This window comes from Eubalaena glacialis, chromosome 8, assembly GCF_028564815.1.
Source record: "Eubalaena glacialis isolate mEubGla1 chromosome 8, mEubGla1.1.hap2.+ XY, whole genome shotgun sequence".
NCBI lineage: Eukaryota > Metazoa > Chordata > Mammalia > Artiodactyla > Balaenidae > Eubalaena > Eubalaena glacialis.
In genome coordinates this window covers 51,499,379-51,515,762 of record NC_083723.1, presented here as the reverse complement: position 1 = coordinate 51,515,762, position 16,384 = coordinate 51,499,379, and the positions used below count along the sequence as shown (strand labels likewise).

The 16,384-nt window shown below is 36.0% G+C and overlaps 1 protein-coding gene across 7 annotated transcripts in view; it reads right to left on the bottom strand.

Moving 5' to 3' along the window:
- Nucleotides 1–16,384, bottom strand: part of RUNDC3B (RUN domain containing 3B) — a 147,425-nt gene that overhangs the window by 67,481 nt on the left and 63,560 nt on the right. For all 7 annotated transcript variants that reach the window (XM_061197672.1, XM_061197673.1, XM_061197677.1 and 4 more), the window contains 2 exons: nucleotides 13,665–13,798; nucleotides 6,654–6,739 (listed from right to left, as the gene is read on the bottom strand). In XM_061197672.1, coding sequence (XP_061053655.1) covers nucleotides 6,654–6,739; nucleotides 13,665–13,798 — 220 coding nt within the window. The remainder of the gene's footprint in view (nucleotides 1–6,653; nucleotides 6,740–13,664; nucleotides 13,799–16,384) is intronic.

The window sequence follows — 16,384 nt, the reverse complement described above, 5'->3', positions numbered from 1 at the left end:
TAGGCCCAGAGAAGTTTGATCACACAGGGCTCTGCAGGCCATATAACATTAACAATAATTGTAAACATTTAGTGAGTGCCAGGCACACTTATAAGTGCTTTACATGAATTATCTTGTTTAACTTTTCCACGAAATACTATGCCATGGAGGGAGTAAGCAATTTACCCAAGATTCCACAGCCAGAAAGTGGCGAATCCAGGGTCTGACTCCAGGGAATATATTTGCAGAGCCTGCTGGCTAAAGTAATGAGAAACCATTTCAATGTTTAAAGTGGGAATTGACAGGATCCCTTTTACTTTTAAGAAGACTGGCTGGAAGCTGGGTGGCTACTGGGAGGGGGCAAACTGGAATCTCAGTTGGGAGGCCAATAGGGGAGTATAAGCAAGAGATGAGAGAGGTACGCATTACTCTTGCAGCCATGGCGATAAAGGTAAATGGGTAGATTCGAGATAGATTTTGGAGATAGGATCGAAAAGACTTGCTACTGGAATGACTGGAAAGAATGAAGGAGAGGGGCTTCCCTGGTGGTGCAGTGGTTAAGAATCCCCCTGCCAATGCAGGGGACACGGGTTCGATCCCTGGTCCAGGAAGATCCCACATGCCACAGAGCAACTAAGCCCGTGCGCCACAACGGCTGAGCCTGCGCTCTAGATCCCGCGAGCCACAACTACTGAGCCCTTGTGCCACAACTACTGAAGCCTATGCGCCTAGAGCCCGTGCTCCGCAACAAGAGAAGCCACTGCAATGAGAAGCCCACGCACAGCAACGAAGAGTAGCCCCCACTCGCCGCAACCAGAGAAAGCCCGTGTGCAGCAACGAAGACCCAATGAAGCCAGAAATAAATAAAATAAATTTATATAAAAAAAAAGAATGAAGGAGAAAGAGGAATCAAATATGAATTTCAGATTCTGACTTCGTCAGCCATGTAAGTAGGGCAGCCATTTGCCAAGAAGTGGGTGAACAGGGTTGCAGGACAGGGTGGGGCAGGGAATCAAGAAATCTGAACTATCTGGCTAGAGGTTTAAATGTGGTGCCACCACCATACAGGTGGTATTTAAAGTTCCAGGGAGATGGATGAAATTCTGAGAAGAGAAAGAAGGGCAGACAATAGGGGACTGAGCCCAGAGAATACTGACACTAAGAAGCTGTGAAGCATAAAAGAGGCCTGAGAAAGAGCAATTATAGAGGGAGAAAGAAAAGCCAGGGAATGCTATATAAGTTAAAAGCAGAGAGGTTTTTCAAGAAAGAGGAAGTTTTCAACTATTTTAGCTGTACGATGAAGCACAATGTGGACAGAGAAATGTCCATGACGTTTGGGTAGCTTGTGGATTACTGGTATTCTTTTCAAATGATCCTTGGTGGAGTGGTGAGAGGCAGAGGCTGGACGAGAATAAAGAGCGACTCTCAGGTAAGGAGACCAAAGTGTGTCTAAAGATTTTTGAGAAGTGTGGTGATGAAGCAGAACATGGAAATGAGCAGTATGAGAGGGAAATACAGGTTCAAGGGAGAAGCTTTTGCTTTTAAGGTAGGCGATACCAGTATATGTTTCTACATGGGTGGGAATGATCCAGCAATGGGAAAGAGACTGAGGATGAGGAAAGAGAGAGGTGATAACTAAAGGAAGAGGTGAATGGGGATAGGATCTAGAAGAAAGCAGCCTCTGACAGGAGAGACATTCCATCACAACAAAAATGATCGTCTTGATTGTTAATATGAGTGTTGTCTTCAGTCTTGACTCCTTGGGCTTTTCATCGGCCATGGCGAGCTCCAGAGCCCCCTCAGCTACCACTTCACAAATGAGGTCCCAGGTCCCACAGAACAAGTACATAAGCAAGCACCAGGAGCAGCAGCAGCAGCTTTTCATTCCTTTTTATGGCTGAATAACATGCCACTGCATGGAATGTACATTTTGCTTATTCATTCATCAGTTGATGGATATTTGGGTTCTCTCGCCTTTTTGCCTATTATGGATTATGCTGCTATGAACATTTGTGTCCGTGTTTTTTTTTGTGAACATATGGTTTTAATTCTCTTGGATATCTGTATCTATTTATCTAGGAGTCATGTGCTGGGACATATAGTAACTCTACGTTTAACCTTATGAGGAATTGCCAGGCTGTTTTGCAAAGCGGCTGCATCATTTTACTTTCCCACAATCGATGTATAACTGTTGCAATGTTTCCACATCCTTTCCAACACTTATTATATGTTCTTTTGATCGTAGCCATCCTAGCAGGTGTGCAGTGGTATCTTGCAGTTTGGATTTGCATTTCCCTGATGGCTACTGATGTTACACATCTTTCACGTGTTTCTTGGTCATTTGTGTACCTTCTTTGGAAAAATGTCTATTCAGATTCTTTGCCCATTTTAAAATTTAAAAATATTTTATTACTGAGTTGTAAGAGTTCTTTATATATATTTCACAATCAAGTCTCTTATCAGATATAGGCTTTGCAAATATTTTCTCCAGTTCTGTGGATTGTTTTTTCACTTTCTTGAAGATATTCTTCAAAGCAATAAGCTTTACATTTTGATTCTGTCCAATTTATCTATTTTCCTTTTGCTGCTTGGGTGTTTAGTAACATGTCTAGGAAACTACTATCTAATCCCAGGTCATGCAGATTTACATCTATGTTCTCTTCTAAGAGCTTTACTTTTAGGTCTGAGCCATTTTGAGTTAACTTTATATGTGCTGTGTGGCAGCAGTCCACAAGCACCTTTTAATGACGTTTATTTTTTTCATCTTAATAATGTAAAACTTTTAAACAGATTCAAATTCCTAAAGGTCTTCTTAGTTCTTGAAAGGTGTGGTAATTTATCACTACCCTATCTACTCTTCTATCCTTTAGAAAAGTGTTTATCCACTCCTTTTTTTTCCCCCTTTGTGACAGCTCAGTAATTTTGAGGTTTTACTTTATACGTTACTCTTCTCTTACTCCTACTATCATATCGAGAAGATTAACGTTTCTTTGAACACTACTTTTGTCATCATAAATGAAGTATTGTGGTGCAACTGCAAAGTAATAAACAGGATTCCACACAGTAATTTTTTCTCTACTTTATCTTTTCCACAGTTGTTACTTCAAAATCTTAACCAGAATGTTTTCGATCTTGTTTCAAATGTCACATTTGTATTCTTTAGCTTAACTTTTCTAATTATTTTTCAGGCTGTGGGTGAGGAGAAAGTAAAACTTTGAGCAAATTATTCAGTTTCTACCTTACTTCTCTATCTCTAGGTTTTCCCAATAACCTACCAAAATAATTCCTTTTTTTTTTTTTTTTAGCTTGGATTCTCTTCTTGAGTCTGCCAACTTCCCACCTCTGGCTCTTTCCCAATAACACCCCAATCCCTAAACCGTGAAACTCTCCAAGGATTTTTTCAATTGCTCACCAAGATATACTCCACGGTAGCAAAAAGATCACATGAATTTCTCTAATACTTTGGAGCGATTGTCACGTACTTCAGAAGATTTATTGTAGTTGTGGTCCCCACAGTTCCTCTACCCAATCTTATCCTTGGATTTTCACTGATTAGTACTCTCAAGCTGCCTGTCTTAGCTCATGTAGCTCCTCCTGTACTGGGGTAAACACTTGTATCCCCATTTTAAAAGACCTCATTACTCTTTATCTGTGAAGAGTAGAACAAGAAGAAATCACTTGATTCAGATACTCTCAAGATTCCTAAAGAATTAGAGATCATTTCTCATTGTTCTACAAGCACTTATGTCAGGGAGCATCCAGACAAAAAGGTAAGGGATAACTATTCTTTCCAAAAGTACGCATGTTATTTTACAAACCTAATCTTCCAAATACATATGTTTTCGCTAGGGGTTCACAATCAAATTTATTTATAATTAAGAAGTTTCTCTGGTTTGATTTCAGTTAAAAAAAAAAAAGTAGTGTAAATAGTTACAAAAAAAAAGACTTTGTGTTTTTGCAACTGCATTTTTTTAGTTAACTTTTAGGATGAGAGTTCTGAAGTAACTACTTACTTCATTTCTTGATAATTACAGAGCCATCATAGTCACATTTAAATACTGTGTGTGTATGTGTGTATATAAATATGATGTATTTCTGTGTGTGTATAAACATATACTAAGCCATGTTTCTATTTGAATAATATATGTTTATATATTGTTACAAGAATGTTTTTACTTCATGAACTTTTTACAGCTGAATCACTTCCTTTTTTCAAAAAAACCCAGCTAATACCTAAAAACAAGGCAAAAAGGATTTCCCTTAAAAAATTTAAGCTACTCACTCTAAAAATTGTCTATTCAAGTACTATTTCTACCCCACCCAACTGTGTAAACTAAGAAACAAGACTAACAACTTAGAGAGATTTTTTTTTTTTCTTAAATTTATTTATTTTATTTATTTATTTGTGGCTGCACTGGGTCTTCGTTGCTGCACGCGGGCTTTCTCTAGTTGCGGTGAGCAGGGGCTACTCTTCATTGTGGTACACAGCCTTCTCATTGCAGTGGCTTCTCTTGTTGCAGAGCATGGGCTCTAGGCACACGGGCTTCAGTAGTTGTGGCACGTGGGCTCAGTAGTTGTGGCTCGTGGGCTCCAGAGAGCAGGCTCAGTAGTTGAGGCACACGGGCTTAGTTGCTCCACGGCATGTGGGATCTTCCCCGACCAGGGCTCGAACCCATGTCCCCTGCATTGGCAGGTGGATCCTTAACCACTGCGCCACCAGGGAAACCCTAGAGAGATTATTAATGCTTTAATTTCTATTTAGAAAAGACTATCTTGTTATTGTATAGGAGATAATTATGGTATAAACTTGGTTTTGATTTCATTAATTTAGGATTTTTAGGTTTGATCTATGAGATTCTGATACTACTTTTATTTTTGAAGCCTTATTATCTTCAATATTTAGTATCTTTCATAATTAAATGTATTTACTAGTGATGATAAATAAAACAAATGTTTGATTGCATAAGATTTATTTCAAATGTCTAAGAGTTTATCATCATCTCACTGTCTATCTTTAGAAATATCTCAAGAGTATCATATTGCTTTAAAAGAATTCAGTACACATATATCAGATTTACTTTATGCAAATACTTCTTGGAGTTAAAAGTCTTTGTATCCTGGTCAAATTTATAATGATAATTTTTTCTTTGTATCTTCCAAATAAAAAATTTATTGTTTTATTACCTAAAAACATAGAGACACCTAAGTAAAGATATTGTAATCTGTATCAGCTAGTTAGCTAAAAGAATGTGTCATAATAAAGGCCCAGATTTTCTCAAAATCCAAAATGTCAAATATGGCATCAGGACATGAAATTAAGATTCCAGATACATGATTTCTGTATGTATATTCCTAATTTTCTGTCAAAACTGGTTTACAGCCACTCTCTTCTTTAAGGAATATGATTAACGAGGCAGAAATAAGTATGGTAATTCAGAAGTGTCTAAGGCAGTGCTGTCTGATAGAACTTTCTGCTATGAAGCACTGTTCTATATCTGTGCTGTCCAATTTGGTTGCCATTAACCACACAAGGCCAGTGAACACTTAAAATGTGATAAAGCAACTGAAGAACTGAATCAGTAATTTTACTTTTTTTTTTAATAAATTTATTTATTTTACTTATTTATTTTTGTCTGTGCTGGGTCTTCGTTACTGCACGCGGGCTTTCTCTAGTTGCGGCGAACGGGGGCTACTCTTCATTGCAATGCACGGGCTTCTCACTGAGGTGGCTTCTCTTGTTGCAGAGCACGAGCTCTAGGTGCGCGGGCTTCAGAAGTTGTGGCACGTGGGCTCTACAGCGCAGGCTCAGTAGTTGTGGCCCACAGGCTTCACTGTTCCGCGGCATGTGGGATCTTCCTGGACCAGGGCTCAAACTCATGTCCCCTGCACTGTCAGGTGGATTCTTAACCACTGCGTCACCAGGGAAGCCCAGTAATTTTACTTAGTTTCAATTTTAATTTACACAGTGGCATGTGGTTAGTGGCGACTGTATTGAATAGTACATATCCAGGATATTTTCATTTACAAATACTATTGAAATGGGAAAAAAGTGGTTTCTTTAACAAAAGCTATAAATATAGATTAGCAGACCACAGATGAGTAGGAATGACTGTTGTCCTAATATGAACCTTTTCTCGACCATCATAAAAAATTATTAAAGTCCTGTTTTGCACAATGTACCATCTTACAACCCAAGAAGAACATTGGTACAGACTGCCCTAAAAAGACAATTGAACAATCATTAATTATATTATATAAGAATTAAAGAAGTGAGTGATTCATTTATATTCTTTAAAAGCAATGAAATAAATATTGTGGTGTGGAAAGAGAAAGAATGCTATAGGAATTTCACAGATTTTTCTTCAAATTAGTTAGAAAAAAGTCTGTGGAGAGAATGAAACTCCACGTGTTGAAAAAGTAAGAATCAGAAATTGTTCAGAAAAAAGATATTCCAGGCATAATGTGAGGCCTGAAAAGATAAACCAAGGTAGATGTATGTTTAGTTGAGAAATTGCATTTTCCTGAGAAGACAGTGGATTTATCTGAGAAGTACAAAAAGGAGGAAATAAAATAGGCGAGGACTTTAAAAACAAATGTGTCTTCATCTATTCTTACTTCTAAGTCTTCAGGTAAATCTTTTAAATATATATTGAAAATTAAAAGGACTTTTAAACCTGGTTGTTTTGAAGTCTCTCAGAGCTGTAGAGATGTATTCAGATAAATGTTTTTCCATGAGTGCTACTCTGATCCAGGCTCTACCCTAAAAAGAAGAAGAAAGAATCAAACATGAAAAAAAAAAAAATTAGAAGTTAAAACATATTTTGCCTGCTATGTCATAAAAATATAAACATTTTAATATGCAAAGAATAACTCACTCAAAATATGCATTTGATAAAGACTAAAAAATATTTAAGTAGATAAGATGAGGTAAATTTTAATTATATATAGTATATACTTTGTTCTCTGAAGGTGCAGGGTAGATCATGTCAGATTAACTTTCTAGCTTCAGAAGGGACATAACCATTAATATTGACTTAACTTGGGTTACAGACTTCTTGCGAATTATATAAGGAAATCACAAGACATATCTCTTTACTTCAATGCCCAAATCAACATGCCAATTAAAATGAGTTCCCTTATAAAACATGAAGGAAAGAGTCCGTTCTCATTAATAAAAATAATCACCCTCATACCACTTGCTTAGTCTTTCCAGAGGAAGGTTTCAGACAACCAAATTTCATTATTTATCATGCATCCAAATCATGAGTTACTGAATTTGGTGCCTCCACAGCATTCTAAAGACTATTACCAAAAATTTAAACCAGAAAAAACAAACACACAACAAAAACACCCAGAAGCCTACTCTAGTACAAAATCACAGAAAACACACAATTCTAACAAAATATGAAAAATTTAATTTTACTTTTGAAAAGAGGTAACATCATTCAATAGTTGGGACTAGCCAGTTAAGTTTTTTAATAATCCAAAGCATTTCTTCTGGATTCTCTGTTTAGAATGAAAGACTATAAAGATTATATTTTTTAGTGAGAATTTTATAATTCAATTACTTTCCTTTTCACTCAAACCTTTCACACATCTCCAGAAAATCTATGAAGATTAACTGTATAGAAATTCAAAACACTGCAATGGCAGCTAAGACTAAAGGTGTCACTAACCAATATATATGATGGTCGACTACCAGTATAGAAAAAAAAGCACTGAAATGTCTACAGTTGTAGAAATGTCTACAACTCTAGTGAATTCACCAAAACTGTCGGACAGAAGGATCAAAACGGAGTTAATCCAGACGTGGAAAAACCTAGCAGGCTAGGACTTCCCGGGTGGTGCAGTGGTTAAGAATCCGCCTGCCAATGCAGGGGACACAGGTTTGAGCCCTGGTCCGGGAAGATCCCACATGCCGCGGAGCAACTAAGCCCATGCGCCACAACTACTGAGCCTGTGCTCTAGAGCCCGCGAGCCACAACTACTGAGCCCGCACGCCACAACTACTGAGCCCGTGCACCTAGAGCCTGTGCTCCACAACGAGAAGCCACCGCAATGAGAAGCCCGCACACTGCAACAAAGAGTAGGCCCCGCTCGCCACAACTAGAGAAAGCCCATGCGCAGCAACAAAGACCCAATGCAGCGAAAAATAAATTACAATAAATTAAAGAAAAAAAACAAACCTAGCAGGCTACAAGCAGCAGTATTGTTGGGAAATAAAGGAATGATATGGGTGTGGTTAGCATGCCAGTCAGTTTGCCCACCAATTTGCCCACCTTTTTTTAACCTAAAAATCCCTTAGCTTGCCCTGTGTTCAGTCCATTGTTTCTGCTGAGTCAGCCCAGGGGAACCTACAGTTAGTTGTAGCGGATTGGAACAGAGGAAGGAAGAGGCAAGCACCAGCTCCCAGTCTCAAGTTTCTTAAAATTTCATCTAAAAGACACAGAGACTAGTAGTAGTGGCTTGAATCAAAAAGCTACATTCTTAAACAGAAGCGGGAAAAGCTGCTCTCCAGAGAAAGTCAAGCACAGGAGACTGTGCTATTGTTAAGATAAGAAATATGGGGGAAAGTCCTGCTTCCTGATTTATTAATTTCAATCCACACAAAACTGGGCTGCACCTAGTTTCCTGTCCTTAGATGTTTGTGGAATTCTTTGTTATATTGTCATAATAAATGGTGCTGATTTTAACAGTTTCTTTTCTTTCAACAAAAGAAACAGAAGATATAAAGCTTGTTGGGACCATAAAGGGGGAAAAGCTGAAAATTAGGTTTAAGATTTTAGACTTTATCAGATAATGGTGAACCACTGAAGGTTGCTGTTATTGTTTGGGAGACACAAATATTTGTTTGTTTGCCACTAAAGGTTTTTCCAAAAAATTAATAAAAGTAGTCAACACTTCTTAAGAATGTAATTAATACATGCTTGCCTCTGTTTTAAGAGCTTTTTACACATTAAGATATTTAATCCTCACAAGAACTGTGTGTGAGTCAGGTTACAATACTATCCCTACTTTACTATATGAAGAAACAAAAAATAGACACAACTGGAAGACAGGAAACTCATGCCACCAAACCGACCAACCTAATTGAACTAATACCCATACACTCTACCTGCCCTCCTATTTCAGGGGATGAACTGTAATCATTTAAGATAGTAAAAAGATAAATCACAGAGTGGACAAAAATATTTGCATTATATGTATCTGACAAAAGAATCTCATTTGTAGAATGCCAAGAATTCATACAAATCCATAAGAAAAAGATAACTCAATTTAAAAATGAGCTGCAAGGGGAAGATTTTAAACTATAGCATCAATTTCTTTAGTAGCCATCAGAATATTCAGATGCTTTCTTCCTTTTTGTGTTAGCTTTGTGACAGTTTTCATATAATTTGCCCATTTCATTTAAATTTTTTAATTTATAGGTGTGAAGTTATTCATAATACCTTCTTTTAGGATTTTTAATGTCTGTAGGGTCGATGGGGTTTACCTCTTCTTCATTACTGATACTGGTAATTTATAATCTCTTTTTTTTTTTTTCTTTCTTGAGTAGCCTTGCTAGAAACTTATCAGTTATATTAATCTTTTTAAAAACACAAACTGGGACTTCCCTGGTGGCGCAGTGGTTAAGAATCCGCCTGCCAATGCAGGGGATATGGGTTTGATCCCTGGTCCAGGAAGATCCCACATGCCACGGAGCAGCTAAGCCCGTGTGCCACAACTACTGAGCCTGCGCTCTAGAGCCTGTGAGACACATCTACTGAGCCCGCCTGCCACAAGTACTGAAGCTCGCACACCTAGAGCCCATGCTCTGCAACAAGAGAAGCCACTGCCACGAGAAGCCTGCGCACCACAACGAAGAGTAGCCCCTCCTGGCCGAAACTAGAGAAAGCCAGCACACAGCAACGTAGACCCAACGCAGCCAAAAATAAATAAATTAATTAATTAAAAAAACCAAAACCAAAAAACACCAACTTTTGGTTTTGTTGATATTCTTCTAGTGTACATCTGTTTCAATTTAATTGAATTTTTGCTCTTCATTATTTCTTTCTTTCCTTCTACTTTGGGTTTATTACTTTTTTTTAAGCTTCTTGAGATGAAAGCTTTGATCACTGATTTTTCAGCCTTTCTTTAAAAAAAATACATAAAAGCCTATTTAAGCCTATCTATTCTCCTCTAAGCACAATTTTTTATATATTTTCATGATCATTACTTACCAAATATTTTTCAATTTCATGTGCAATTTCTTCTTTCATCCATGAGTTATTTAGAAATTCTTCTCAAATTCAACTTATATAAGCATTTTCTAGTTATCTTTTTATTATTGATTCTACTGTGGTTAGAGAACATACTTTATATTTCAATCCTCTGAAATTCATTGAGGTGAATTACAACTCAGCAAACGACCGATTTTTGTACAAGTTCTATAAGAATGAATATCCTGTAGTTTCCTATTTTGATTTTCTTATATACTCCAGTTCTCTAGTATTATTCATCTTTATATTTTCTTTATTTATATCATAATTACTTAAAAGTCCATTATCTGTACCTCCTATAGGTCTGTTTCAATTGTCTTTTTTATATTTCTTAGTTTTGTTCATTTAATCTTGTTTCCTGATATACCTGGTGATTTCTGATTAAATAATGGACATTGTAGAGGAAAATTTGTAGCAACTCTAATGCTACCTTTCTCTAGAGTAGATTTACTTTTCTTCTGGTAGACAGTGTACTTGAAAATCACCTTGTACCACTTAAGGACACCACTTTTAGGTCTTTTGGGGGCTGGTCTTCATCTGAATTTCCCTTACTCCCAAGGTATAGCCTTTCTGGGGTCACAAATAAAAGCCTGGAGTGTTTATAGGGCCCCTCCAATTTGTTTGACTTCCAGGTTTGGGGCCATCACACTAAAGAACTAGGGATAGGAAAAGTCGAGTGGTAGTTAAAAGAGGAGGTAGATTTGTGAATCAGTAATAGCAAATGAACAGAAAAATGGCCTCTTTGCAATACTATATCTTCTTGCAAACTTCTAGTATTTGGTAATTCTGGTGTATCTGTAATTAACACCCTCTCTCTGCCTCTGCCTCTTTCAGTAGAAAATTTGGCTAACCAGCCTCTGGGACAAAGCACTGACAAGGCCAGCTTCTGAACAAGGAAAAAGTAAACATGAAGATGAGACCAGGAATAACTACGAAGGATTAGGGACATAAGTCATAAGAATGTATTAAAGACTACACTCACAGTTCTGTCATGGTATAGGTGCTCAGTAAAAATTTATCAGGTGGAAGGATGCATGGATGTATGAATGGTTGATGTGAGTAGTATATTCAGAAATTGGTCTAATATGTTAAATTTATATTATAGAAGGAACAAGGGATAAGGTTGCTTATCCTAACAATAGGATAATGTTATCCCCACCCCAGTGGGGTTGGGGGGGGCAGTATAGGGGTAGGAGAGTGGAAGGTACAAACTACTGGGTGTAAGACAGGCTACAAGGATGCACTATACAACACAGGGAATAGAGCCAATATTTTGTAATAACTATAAATGGAAAGTAACCTTTAAAAATTATATTAAAAACAGTAAAAATAAATTTTTTAAAATTTAGGTACTTGGTCCATGTTTTACAAAATATTTAATTTCAATATATGTGTCAATTTTGCTAACCAAAAATTTTCCATAAGAAAAAAAAATTTCTAAATAAAAATGGATACAGGAACAATAAACTTAGAAACTACACTGTTGAAAGATGATTGTTATACTTTTGTTTGTTATACAGACATGTAATTTATAAGGTTATGATTGTCAAATAATGAACTGAATTAAATTATGTCGATCTTAAAACTGTACATACCTAGTATTTTCAACCTTTATTTTCTACTTCATTTTTATTTCATTCTGTAACTCTTAAGTGTCAAAAATGGTAAGGAAAGTTACTATAACAAACCAATAAAAATAAATAAACTACTATACTAAAGCTGATATAGCTTATGTCACCAGCTCAGACCTTTACAACCTTAAAAATTTTGAGGACTCCAAAGGGTTTTTACATAGGTTATATCTATCCATATTTACTGTACTACAAGTCAAAACTGGAAACTTTAAAAATATATAGTAATTTAAAAAATAATGAATTCATTATACGTTAACACTGAAAACCATATTTTTATGAAAAAATAACTATCTTTCCCTAAAAAAAATATTAGAGAGAAAAGGAGCTCTGTTTTACATTTTTACAAATCTCTTTAATGTATGGCTTAATAAAAGAGAACTAGATATCTGCTTCAGCGTTCTATCTGTTACAATGGGTGGTTCTGGTTGAAGCATGTAAAGAAAATCTACCCTCACAAAGACACATAATTGGAAAAAGGAATCATTTAATAGCCTTTTCATATAATTGTGGACGATATTCTCCTTTGGTTCTAATCAAAACTCAGTAAGTGATAATTTCTTAAAAGGTTAATTGCAACATGGACTCTATAACCGTATCAATGAATGTTTCATACTGTATTACATTCTTACACTTTGAATGGATCTTTTACCCATGCATGATTTTATTATTCCACACATCAGTCATTTAAAAAATATAAGTTATGCAGGTCTACAAAATACTGACACATTCCATTAAATAATGTAAATATATTTTTGTTAATATCAACATCAATGTTATCAGAAAAGCATTTAAGTACTAGGAAGTTATCGAGCTTAAGATGGTGAATACACTACAAGTTTTCCAAAATTCTAATTTTTACTGGAAAGCTTTAATTTTACCATTGGCAACAAATACTGTCAAGCTGTTTTTCGAAGGAACAGGTTTACTTCATTCATCTTTACTTATGAAATGTCTACAAAATGCCTACGTCTAAAAAGGCTATAGTTTGAATGTTTTTCTTTCAAGTAAAAATAGTATTACATGACAAAAGTGTCTAGTTCAGTTAACAATTCAAACTACTGCATGAGTACGTTTCCTTGAGATAACCATCACATTTCAATACGCTGCAGAAATGCTTTATACATACTTCCCATTTTGTCACTCAAGATATTAAAAAGACAGATTCTCAAAGGTTGAGATTTAATTAAATTAATAATGTTTACTTCACCATCATGGACACTAAGTGAAACTGGTTTTGGTTTTTGTTTTTAAGACTGAATGTATGGTGAGGAAGAACTCAATGACTACTAGTATAGTTTGATGCTACTGCTTTAATTTATGCTAAGGCACCAGTTAATTTTACCCACCATTGCTTCTGCATCAGCAGGGCAAATATCAACCCGGTGCAAAAGGCAAATAACATTTTGGTACTACGTGAAAATAGTTTTGACATTATGGACTGCCAGCGCAGGACACTAAGAGTCACTGATTTAGGCAGTTCAAGAAATGTAGAAACTTCATAGACTAGGAAATATTTTACTGTGCTTCTCAAAAAAGATTCATATTTACTAGCTTCATACCTTCCTGCTATTTATAAGGCAACAGTGAAGATTCAAGGGCATTCTGAAATAATTACATGCTACTAAAAATAAAAAATGAAACAAGCCTCTGAAAGATGTTAAATTTGGTCAAGTGCTTATTTCCAACAAAGAAAAGAAAGATTTTATATAGCAAAGAGCTCAAAATTTTCTATTTGGGTCAAAACTGCTTAGGATTAGATTACACATACTGCACATTATTATTTATGTCTTACCTTAGCTCTAGAGGAACTGACATTTTCCATATTTTCAATGCTGCAGATACAGTTCTGTGAAACTTTCCGGCAAGCCACTTTGATATAGTCCCAGAAGCTACGAGGACTTTCATAACCAAACCAGGTTACTTGACCTTCAGGAGACAAATTGTAATACAAAATAAAACTAGACTAGAAATTCAAAACGCAAGAACAATAAAACTCTGAGAAATAAATGTCAGTAGAGTGTGCGATTGTGGAAAGGGCACCCGGGGTCAAAAAGCCTTAAGTCTGGTCCCGTTCTACCTTTACCTAGTTGTGTTACTTTGGGCAATTTATTTAATGTATCTGGATCATAGTTTTCTCAACAATAAAATTAAATTAAAAGAAGCAAAAAGGGTCTAGACACTAAAAAATCTCTTATAGGTTAATATCCTGTTATTCTAACACAGTCTTTCAGAGAGCACGCAGGTATGCCTCCTCGTGGTTCTAGTTAAGCATTAATTTAAATGTCACCAGTTGCATCCTAAAGCTTCCTCTTCTTGGAAAAACAGAAAAAAATTAAAAGGCAACACTTTTTCTCCTCTTCAGAGGGATACTTCAAAGAAATGAAAGAATGTGTAGTCTGTTAAGTACCTATAATCAGTGAGACTCCTACATTCACTAATCATTCCCACCCATTCACTACCACTCTACCCAAGCCTTCATCTAACTGTCATTCATCTGCTCTCTTCTAGTCACCAACCTGTGACAAGTCCTTCAGGCATTTACTATTCTAATCTTCCAGATTTGAGTAATTATGTATTGTTCAAGAACAAATGTTCTTTTGTGTGTATCTTATATTAGTATTAATATTTCCATGCAGGACTTTGAGTAGTAGGTCCAGGGGAACAATTTTTACTCTGAATATTTTTAAATGGGACATGAGAGACATCTTAATATTTCTTCAGATGTCTGGAATAATTATTCTTACCTAGGGAAGTTGTTCAATTTTAATGAAGAAAGATTAGCTTTTATATTTTAAAATCTCTGCTTCTTCATTTTCAATTAATATTTATCTCAATCTTCTTTTCCCCAGTAACACGTTCTCTCTAAGCAACATCAAAAAGAGTTAAAGTGTTCTTGTCCACAAGCAGCATTTTAGGAACAACGTCTGAAATATTTGAGTGGTGTCCAACCATGGCAGCCCATAAGAATGACTGGGCTTCTTTTAAAAAGTACTCATGTTTGGGCTCCACCCAAACTAAATAATCAGAATCTTTGGGGGTGGGCCTACACACTGATATTTTTTAAAAGATCCCCCTGGTATTTCTAATAGTATGGTTACTCAACCAACAGAAAGCTCACATATCATGATAGGTAACCCCTATTCATCATGCAGGACATTTCCAAGGGCTCCTCTTCTGGTAAGCCACGTGTGATCTCTGCAGTAAGTTACTCCTCCCTATGTGCTGGCATATCACCCTGAGCTTACTTACCCTTATAATTATCTGCTTACTTGATTGTCTCACATATTAGGTGGTAAGATCACTAAGGCAAGGACTGTATCTTATTTGTCCTCAATTCTATCTCCAGCACTTGACACAGTGCTTGGCTCATAGCAGGCATTTAATAAATATTTACTAAACAAATCGACTGGTTAATCAGCACAAAATAAGATCTTAATTGCAATGCATATAGAAATTTGAATTTAAGAAATCTAATTAGTATCTTTTTACAGAAACAGCTCAATGACAAGCTGGTATCAAGATGTCTGCATGCTAGATCACAGATATCAAATATTCTGGACAAATACGTTTAGCTTTGTCTACAAATAACTAAAAATACAAAAGCATCTAGAAATCTTTACTCAAACATCTATATAACTCAAATGTCTCCTTAATAATTAAATCTTACTACCAAAAAATAGAAATCTATAGGAATGTTTATAATCTTCCTTCTTTTTCTCAATCTCTCCCCATCACTTTTCTTTGCCCCCTCTCTTCTTTAGTTAAAAAAAGTTCCTAGAACAGGATCTCAGTATAGTCTGTCTTTGGGGCAATTTTCATGTTATCAATTTGTTAGCCATTTGGAGAGGAAACAGGATGCCTAATGGTAAGAATATGAGCTTTTCAGCCTGGTGGACCAGAATTATATCACTTTCTAGACGTGCAATCTTAAGCAAATGACTTAACTTCACTCTACCAATCTGAGTTTCTTCTATAAATTGACAATAATGGTGGTATCTACATGATAACACTGTTGTGAGGATTAAATAATGTATGTGCAGCAATTAGTATACAGCCTAATACAAATATTAACAATGATTACTACTGTTATTACTATTATCATACAAATAGTCAAGAGACCCAAGGTCCCCTTGCATTGCAAAGTGGGAATGAGATGCACAGTGAAGTTTTTCCCATAACTTGCTCAGAATCTAGAAAAATCTTTAAAATTTACTCCCTAATCCAACCTTTTACCATATCAACCATTCTAAATTTACCTCCCTAAAATCTAGTCTTGACTAATTTTCCTTGGCTTCTATTAATTGGGATTGTCCCGCAATTTAAAAATGAGGAATAGCTACCACACTTCCCTCAAGAAATGGAGTACCATACACTGCCAGGGACCTCAAAAGGAGAATCACAAGATTTCTCTGGTGACTTTATTTTAAATTTTCTCATGAGTTTGACATGGCTGAGGAAATTAACTTATGAGAAGTTTCAAAGTAGAGCTGTTGAAAACCAAAAGAATATAAG